The following is a 9,617-nucleotide window of genomic DNA, read 5'->3' as shown; positions in this document are numbered from 1 at the left end:
GGTCTACAGGTGTGAGACTGGCAAAGCACAGCAGGTCAGATAACATCCAAGGAGCAGGTAAGTCAACTTTCTGTGGGAAACCCTTTATCAGGAAGTGGTGGATGCAGTTACAGTCAGAACATTTAAAAGACGTTTGGATAAGTACATAAATAAGAAATGTTTGGAGTGATATGAGACAAGCACAGGCAGGTAGGGCTAGTTTAGTTTGGGATTATAGTTGGCATGGAATGGTTGGAGCGAAGGGTCTGTTTCTGTGCTGTATGACTCTAGGACAGCGATCCTGCAGGATGTGATTGAGCAGTACAGCTGAGACGTGGCTCTTGCAGGGACACACTCTTCCGCAGCAGCAGTAGAATAACCGGCGAGAAATGGCTGCAGCCGAGTTGCGCAAAGAGCTAGAAGATTATTTGAAAGGGCTGAACATCGAGACTGTGTGTGAGGAACATCCTGAGGTGAGCGCTTGGATCCGGAAAGTGAGCATTGTCTGAGTAACAGCAGCAGCTGCTGGAAACGCTGCAGAGCGGTCATAGCCACCGTCTGGGGTTGGTGCTGCAGGCTGATCCCGTCTTCCGGGTCAGTAACCCAGGGGACAGCTAAACTTAAACAGAAAGTAAAACGGAAACGGACTGCACGTTAGGGTCTATTCTAATGCTTCTTCGTGAACAAATGCCATGTTATTTACAATATGATGATGTTAAGAGAGCTATTTAATTCAGGAGAAGTCTTTTTTTGCGTAGGGAATGCAGAGCTTGCTGAGGAGTAGTTAAGCTTAATAGATCCGGTTAAGGGGAAGCCGGGGGAAAGAACGTCATGTTGATGGGGTGAGGTGAAGGAGAGCAGGAAGTTCTTGCAGAATATAAATGTGGATGTGGACGTGTTGAGCCACGTGGTCTTTTTCAGTGCTGTTCACGTACTTCAGTGGATTACAAAGTATTATGTTATCCACGGAGTAAACTTGTTTGGGCTTAACAGAGGTTGTGATGTACAGTACTTAGTAACTTGTTAAGTGTTCAAATAGGTGAGTTTCTTTTAGTACACTTTCCTGCAGCCAAAGAATGCATAAGGGCAAGCGATGTTTCCTGAAAGACCGATATAATCGATCAGTAAAACAAAATTTCCAAATAGGTTATTGGTTGTATCTTGCAACTGAATGGTGTAACAATCTTTTGTTGCTTTAAAATGACACGCGAGCGGTGAAAAATCAACATACGTAATACTTAAGATATGAAAATATGATGGAAAACCATTCACACCTATTAAGAGGCCACACAGTGGTTGATGTTCAGTATAACAGCAGCTGAGGAAGTCTGAGATAACAAGGTGTAGAGCTGGATGAACACAGCAGGCCAAGCTGCATCAGAGGAGCAGGAAAGCTGACATTTCGGGCCTAGACCCTTCATCAGAAATCTTATCTTCATTGTCATTATCTGCTTTTCCCCCTCTTACAACTTGTTTAAAAAAAAATTATGAATCCTCTGAAATTCAAAGATATTGAGTGGAAAAGCCAGGTCTGAAGCGCGTGTATTGAATTCTTGTGGAAAAGCAGGATCACCTTTGGTTCCTATTGAGTCGTGGAGTTGTACAACACGGAAACAGACCCTTCATTCCAACTCGCCCATGCTGAGTAGATATCCTATATTAATCTAGTCCCTTAATGAATTTGGCCCTTATCCCTGTAAACCCTTCCTATTCATGTACCCATCCAGATGCCTTTTAAATGTTGCAATTGTACCAACCTCCATCACTTCCTCTGGCAGCTTATTCCATACACACACCGCCTCTACCTGAAAAGGATACCCCTTAAGTCCTTTTTATATCTTTCCCCTTTCACCGTAAACCTACACCCTGTAGTTTTGAACTTCCCTACACTGAAAAAAAGGACTTTGGCTATTCACCTTATCCATGCCCCACATGATTTTATAAACCCTCAGCCTCCGATGCTCCAGGGAAAATAGCCCCAGCCTATTCAGCCCCTTCCTATAGCACAAATCCTCCAACCCTGGCAACATCCTTGTAAATCTTTTCTGAACCCTTTCAAGTATAACAATATCTTTCCTATAGCAGGGAGACCAGAATTGAATACAGTATTCCAAAAGTGGTCTAACCAAGTCCTGTACAACTGCAACATGACATTCCAACTCCTATACTCAATGAAGACCGAAAGAACCGCGGATGCTGTAAATCAGGAACAAAACCAGAAGTTGCTGGACAAGCTCAGCAGGTCTGGCAGTATCTGTGAAGAAAAAATCAGAGTTAACGTTTCAGGTCCGGTGACCCTTCCTCAGATGTCCCCCATTTTGAGGAAGGGTCACGAGAGCCAAAACATTAACTCTGATTTTTTCTTCACAGATGCTGCCAAACCTGCTGAGCTTTTGCAGCAACTTCCGGTTTTTTCCTATACTCAATGCACTGACCAATAAAGGCATGCATACCAAATGCCTTCTTCACTAGCCTGTCTACCTGTGACTCCAATTTCAAGGAATTATGATCCTGCACCTCAGGGTCTCTTTATTCAACAACACGCTCCAGGACTCTATATTAAGTATAATCCTGCCCTGATTTGCCTTACCAAAATGCAACACCTCACATCTAAATTAAACTCCATCTGCCACTCCTCGGCCTATCGGCCCAACTGATCAAGGTTCCGTTGTACTCTGAGATAACTTACTTCACTGTCCACTACACCACCAATTGTGGTTTCATCTGCAAACTTACTAACGATTCCTCCTATATTCACATCCAAATCCTTTATGTAAATGACAAAAAGATCTGGAACCAAACTCACTGGTTAGGATGACTTGCTGATACTGTTACATGGAACCAACGTAATCAACAATTTGCTGTGTAATCTTCCTGCAATGGTCTTAGACCAGTTACATGTTGAGTAAAAACCTTTCCCATTAGGACACTTGCCTGGACTGAAGGCGCCTTTCTTTTGCCTATGTGTACAACCTATGATCCCTGGACCTGCAAGGAAATCTTGTGAAGGAAACAAAGCCACACCCTCTGAGTTTAACTGGCCAAATCCGTGTCAAAGTGAATAAAGTCAGAAATCTTAGTGAACAAGGTGTTGTGGAACTGGCACTTGCAGTGTGTTAGATCCTGAAGATGTCAACAGACCTGAACCTGAAATTGAGGGTGATAGTCATCTTGACAATGACAGGTGTGGATGGACGTCTTCAAAGAGATTGCAGAGGTGTCTGCAACCACATGCCTTGAAGTATTGCTTTCAGTAATACTGTGAAAGATGACTTTTAGCTGACAGAACGTACACTCAGGATATTGCCTTCTCCAAGGTGTAGCCCTGTGTCCTCTGAGCTCCAAATAACTGTATAATACGTGGCTGCTATGTTACAGGGAAACCTCTTGGCACTTGCATGAAATTACTCTCCTTGGAGTTACACAAAGTTGCTGTTCGCCACAAGATCAGCAAACTCAGGGAGAAAAAACTACTTCTGCCAGCCTTTTACTGCTAAATGCAAGCTGGCTGATTTCAGCCTTTTTACTGTTACTATCAATCCATTTCACTCAATGAGTGCCACAGTGCACCCCCCTTTTCCAAACCGACAAGGTTTGGACACAGCGTGGAACCCTGCACTGGATGAGGAAGAAGGAATCCAATGTTAAAAATCCTATTCATCTTTAACTGACCCAATTGTTTTGCTGACAGACCAAAATGGTACTCTACTGACCTCAAAACACACCTGGGGAAAGCCAAAAGAGGAGTGGATGATGCCAGAATCTTAACTTGATGTCAGTGTCCAAGAACTTAATTTCCTATATGCACTGTAACCTGCCTTCACTTGGCTTTAAAAATCCTGCCCTGTATTTGTCCCTCCCTGGAGCTGTTTGTTTGTCTGTGTCTCTCAAACGCATTTTTCATTCATTGGAAAGTTGACATTTTATTTCAATGACACAAGTAGCAGGAGCTTTCTGCCTCTTTTTAAAGTTCAACCTTTTTTGAAAATGTATGGATAGTTTTTATTAATTTAATATATTTCCTTCAGCATAAAGTAATCATAGACCTAGAGGACCATAGGGCTGCTCTCTCAAAGAGATAATTGGTGGTGGTTTAACTATGCCTCAGGTGAAGGATAGGTCAAGAAGGTAGGAGGTTCATGTTGACCTCAGCCAGTGTTGGAATTGAATCTGCACTGTCAGTGTCACTCTGCATTGTAAACCAGCCGTCCATGCAACTGAGCTAACTGATCCCCATTTGTTTAAGCATAGAGAAGGCAAAAAAACTAGAACCGGTGTATAATCCTACCATTTTTCTCTCATGTAGCTTCTTTGTTTTTTTAAAAAAACGGCACTAACTATAAACTTCATTTAAGGTTTTTGAAATTTGGCCCTAAAATTTCTTCAATTTTGAGAACCATTGGATGAGAAACTGCTAAAGTCTAAAGAAATTATTGCTTATTTGACTTGTTAAATTGCACTGAAGCATCTTTGGAAATTGTTCAAACACTATATGCTCAGATTGCATTTAGGGTTGCCAACAGATTAAATGTATTCCTGGAGGTTTCATTATATGACTTGCTCCACATTCCAGCCATTAGTCGTCTAAAACATTAATCTTTACATCATGCTGCCTTTCTACACCAATTGGAAAGCAAAAGACTCACTACTCAATTGGATGATGCTTGACTGTCAGCCAAACTGCATTTTATTCCATTTTCAATATTTTTATATCTAGTAAAGAAAAATATGGAAAGAACATGATGAATCAGAGGAAATATCAATAAAACAATAATTTAATGCCCTCTGATTTGTCTGCCTGGGGTTGCAAACAGCAATTTCCTGGTGATTGATCTTCAATTCCAGGCCAAAACCAGAGGATTGGCAATCCTATTTGCACCATCAGTATTCGGGTCTAGGCTGAGGCTCTGAAAGGTTGAAAGAATGAATGAAGGCAATAAAATGCAGAAAACCATGGCATTTAAAAAAAATATTCTCAGGATGTGGATGTGGTTGGCAAGATTGACTTTTATTGCTCTAGCCTAAGCTGTCTTGAGAAGTGGGTGGTGGACCATTTTGAACCAAAGTCATCTAAAATATATATCACCTAAATACATGGAAACAGGTTCTGGATGTCTAATTGAATCATAACCAAGTGATAATGCATTGCATTGTCATGATTTGATACAACTGTGTGCCTTGCCAGGCTACTTCAGAAGGCTGTTAAGAATCAACCACATCGGTCCATCAGTCTGCATAAGGACAAGCTAAGTGAACCAGTGAGTCTCCACATAAATCTTCGTATTGTAGTGATATTAATTGATAGTAACTTTTTTTTCTGGTTAGTTTCAAACTGAATTCAAATTCTCAAACTGTCATGGTGGGACTTGATTTTGCATTCCCACAATTATTAGTCCAGTAACATAACTACTATATTCTAGTACCTATAAAAAGCATTGAAAGTTTCAAATTTGTGATTTATGGTTAAAAGATGATGTGGCGCCACATTGTGGTGGTACAGAGAATCATGACAGGCAAGAGATGAGATTAATGTCAGGGAATGAATATGCAGACTTCTTTTGCAGTGGAATTTCCACAGGAAATGATTACATGACATTTTTAAGGATCAGCACACAAATCTTGCTATATTAATGGTTGGACTTCCTATCATTTCACATGGTGAATCAAGAACAAACGCAGCCTTCGGGTGAAGTAGGTTTGGGACAGGTGATAATTGGATCAGGGTTCATAGGCCCAGCTTTAAAAGATCCATGTTCTGATCTTATTAGAATGTTTACTCAATAAATGTCTATGTTCATTTGTGCTTCCTTGCTGTCTCCTGCACTGGAATAAGATTATTTCAGGTTTATTTCCCATTATAAATACGAATGTAAAATGTACCAGAAATTAGTTGACGGCAAATGAATGCGGGCAGATGATTCTTATGTAACATACAAACAGAGTTGACTATAATGTTCTACAAAGCCTACATTTATTATGAATTTTAGAAAATTTGCTCTTTTTTTATAGGTGTTCACTGTTGAAGCCATGATGCCTTACGTACAACACCTTAAAGGGGCACACAGTAAGAATCTGTTTCTGAAAGACAAGAAGAAAAAAAGCTTATGGTTAGTGACAGTCTTATACAACAGACAAATCAACTTAAATGACCTTGCAAAGAAGCTTGGCTGTGGAAGTGGAAATCTGCGCTTTGCAGACGAAGGAACAATGCTGGAAAAATTAAAAGTTGGTCAAGGTTGCGCAACACCTCTTGCTTTGTTTTGTGATAAACAAGGTGATGTAAAATTTGTGTTAGATTCAAACTTTGTGGATGGAGGACATGAAAGAATCTATTTTCACCCAATGATTAATTCAGCCACTATGGGTATAAAGCCTGTAGACTTCTTGCATTTTGTAAAGGAAACAGGACATGAACCTACAATTGTAAATTTTGATTAAAATAGAAACAAAAGCTTAAATAAAATGACTTGCAACTGACTGGTGCTTTCAATTTTTACAATAACCTTTTTTTTGAAATTGAGACTACTTTCATTGCCGTAAATAATTCCACTAAATTGTTTTAAAGTTTTAACAGAGGGTCATCCTTTGTATTAATGGAAGAGTGCCACTGTCTCACATGTATTGATTACCTGCTGTATCTTATCTTTTACCACCAATTGTATAAAAATATGGAGAGAATCAATTACAATGTATGTGAGAGTTTATTTCCTTTTCATTGAAATGTTCATAGCACAATGTTTTGTCATTTATTTCCTTGGAGATGCAGGTGGGGGTTAGTGCTGGAGACACACACACCATTTGAATATATATGGCCTTTTATCAAGCAGTCTGAAGTCAGATTAAACATAATTTGATGCAGAATTAATCTCTACTCCTTCCTAAACATATACTTCTGCTCCAAAATCAGAAAAGTATTCCCTTATATCTCACTGTGACAGTTTTCCATTTTTCCACAATATCCAACTTGAAGATTTCTGATTGAAAGGACAAGATTTTCAAGGCTTAAATTGGAACCAAAACATATGAGTGCTGGACAGAGCAGCTGGAGAACCTGCCTCTACTTTTGACTTTGGCCATTTTCACATGAGTGGATTTGGAGTCAAACCGCCAAACTTGCCTACTCCTATAAATGATGAACAAGAGAAACTGAAAAAAAAACCCTGCAGATGCTTTAAACCAGAAACAAAAACAGAAATTGCTGGAAAAGTTCAGGTCTTACATCATCTGTGGAGAGAAATCAGAGTAAGCATTTCAGGTCAAGTGACCCCTCATCAGAATTCAGATGTTGTGACCTGATTAGAAGCCCACTCCAGGTATGCTTGCTAATTTTCATGGACCTGGCCAGAATTTAACAACTGTTAGGCATTACACTAGCTGCAGGCTTTGGAAGCAAGAAGAGCTTAGGTTTTGCCCCCTTTATGGATCAGCATTGCATGCTGTAATATGAGGTATATCAATGTTGAATAAGCTGTGCTGTGATTGGACAATGAAAGTAAACTTTAAGCAGCATGTTTGCTAGATTATTACGTCTGCCAAATGCCAAGCTATTCAATAAGAGGTCAACATTATACAATTGAAGTTTTTGGATGAATTACAAGGATGAGCATTTAATGGACATAAAGGTAGAGTAAATTTTATACAATAAAAGGGTAAAATGTATTATGATAGCCAAGTGTAAATGTTTTATTTTTACCATTTGCTTTTATGTATTCAGTCCAGATATCTGTTGAGATTGCAGTTCTGAAGTCCTTTTGTTTTTTTGGAGCTTTATGAGCTATTCAACAACTTCCAACTGTTACAATAGAACCTATGAGCTGTGTTCATAAAGTAGATAATTAGTAGGGGGAGCTTAAAGTGATCAAGGTTCACCAGTGTATAGGTGAGACTGAGTTAGAAATACTGGGCTGATTTTATTTTGGGAATGAAGGCAGACATTTTAACCTTGCTGTTTTGGACTGTGACCTCCCTTCTATTTCATTAGAAAATGCCAAGAAGAAGAAGAAATCTTAAAACTCTCATCCAATTAATTACTTGAAATGTAATTTTAACTCCATTCTAATCTCCTGCCTTTTCCCATAACCTTGCACATTGTTTCTATTTAAATAATCATCCAGTGCCCTCTTCAATGCTTGGCTTGAATCTGACCACATATTATGTAAAAACGTTTATTTCTCAACTCATAGTTTCTCCCTATCTGACAGGACCGTTCATGATTTTGATAACTTCTATCAAATCTCTTGGCCTCCTCGTCTCCAAGGAAAATAGTCCCAACTTCTCCAATCTTTCCTTATGACTGGTGTCTCATCACTGGAACTATTGTCGTAAACCTCTTCTGCACTCCCACGGTCCTCCTGATCTCTTCATAGTTTACAATTCTTCCAAGTTTTATTCTGCAAGCTTTGAAATTGATCCTCACATGCCAACATTTAGATAATTTATTATTACGTATATAAGGAAAAGCAAGGATCCCAATACTGAACCTTGGGGAACTCCACTACAAATCTTCTTTTAGCCTGAAAAATACCCATTAACCGTTAAAGTTTCCTATCGCCCATCCAGTTTTGTATCAATGTTGCTATTGTCCCTTTTGCCAGAAACATTTGTTATGATAGTTGAGGCCATTATGAATGCTTAACTGGGTTTCTTAAGGTGGTAATGACTTCAGGTTAAAAACTTTTAAACTGTAACAACAGAATATGCCTTTGATACAGTTTCTTGTATATTTACAAATGTAATAGGCACTTAAAGGATTACACTGTTATGTTGCACTGGGATAGGTTTTTCTTTGGTAACAGTATTCGAATTCAGGGTTTTACTCGACTTTCAGAGGCTTAAATTTTTCAGTACTTGTTATCAGAATTTCAATATCATAATATTGTATTTGGATTGCTGCCGAGGACTACACATAATGTGTACTGGATGAGTGTCATAGAGATGGTATGGGAAATTTGAGTGGATGGGGTAATGTAGAAGTAGTTGAGGGGTGAGGTTTATGGGATCTTTAAACAACATAAGGAACTAGACTGCTTGTTGGAGAACTGGTTCAGGCCTTCCAAATAGCCTGTTTCTACACCCACACTCTTCATGAAGTCCATTGTAGCTTACAAAATGCACTGTTAACTGTGCAAAAAGAGAAGAGAAAATTCCTAGGCAAAGTCACATATGGGTCAGTGTACATTTTGGAAGATGTGAAAGTGCACGTTAGATTTTCCCAAACCCATAGGACAATCTGGCTTGTAGTTTCAAATATTGGGAGAAAGATGACAGCCACTTTAGCACATGGCTGGATCACATAAATTATAAGATGAATTAGTTAATTTATTTTGGTGATGACAGTCAAGCAGTAAACTTTGACTGCAGCACTAATATGGCATAATCATAGTGTCCTTACTGCTGTACCAGGAGCCCTGGGTTCAAAATCCCAAGCTGCTCCAAGGTTTTGAGATGACATCTCTGAACAGTCATTGCTTGTATCCACGGTACTCTGTTTTCACTGATGTAAAGAAAAAGGTAGGTTTGTGAGGATCAAGTATGTTTTTTCAAAACATACTCAAATGAACTGAGGTCAACTGAAACAAAGTGTCACAACTTTCTAGATAACAAGGTGCAGAGCTGGATGAACACAGCAGGCCAAGCAG

General features: G+C 39.3%; 1 protein-coding gene across 1 annotated transcript; it reads left to right on the top strand.

Moving 5' to 3' along the window:
* Positions 1-311: 311 nt before the first annotated feature.
* On the top strand, positions 312-6,456 carry prorsd1 (prolyl-tRNA synthetase domain containing 1). The gene is made up of 2 exons (XM_020537167.2): positions 312-452; positions 5,989-6,456. Exons 1-2 carry the CDS (start codon positions 369-371, stop codon positions 6,415-6,417), a joined length of 513 nt encoding a protein of 170 aa, XP_020392756.1. The 5' UTR covers positions 312-368; the 3' UTR covers positions 6,418-6,456.
* The last annotated feature ends 3,161 nt before the right edge of the window (positions 6,457-9,617 follow it).

The sequence above is a fragment of the Rhincodon typus genome, unplaced genomic scaffold (assembly GCF_021869965.1).
Source record: "Rhincodon typus isolate 14 unplaced genomic scaffold, sRhiTyp1.1 hic_rhity00006063, whole genome shotgun sequence".
Classification (NCBI taxonomy): Eukaryota; Metazoa; Chordata; class Chondrichthyes; order Orectolobiformes; family Rhincodontidae; genus Rhincodon; species Rhincodon typus.
Note: the sequence above shows the minus strand (reverse complement) of the source record. Positions and strands in the feature narration are given on the sequence as shown.

Excerpts from the sequence above, each read along its gene's own strand:
- prorsd1 (XM_020537167.2), top strand. The coding sequence starts at position 369 with ATGGCTGCAGCCGAGTTGCGCAAAGAGCTAGAAGATTATTTGAAAGGG. Across the intron at positions 453-5,988 it reads TGTGTGAGGAACATCCTGAG|GTGTTCACTGTTGAAGCCAT; the intron begins GTGAGCGCTTGG and ends CTTTTTTTATAG.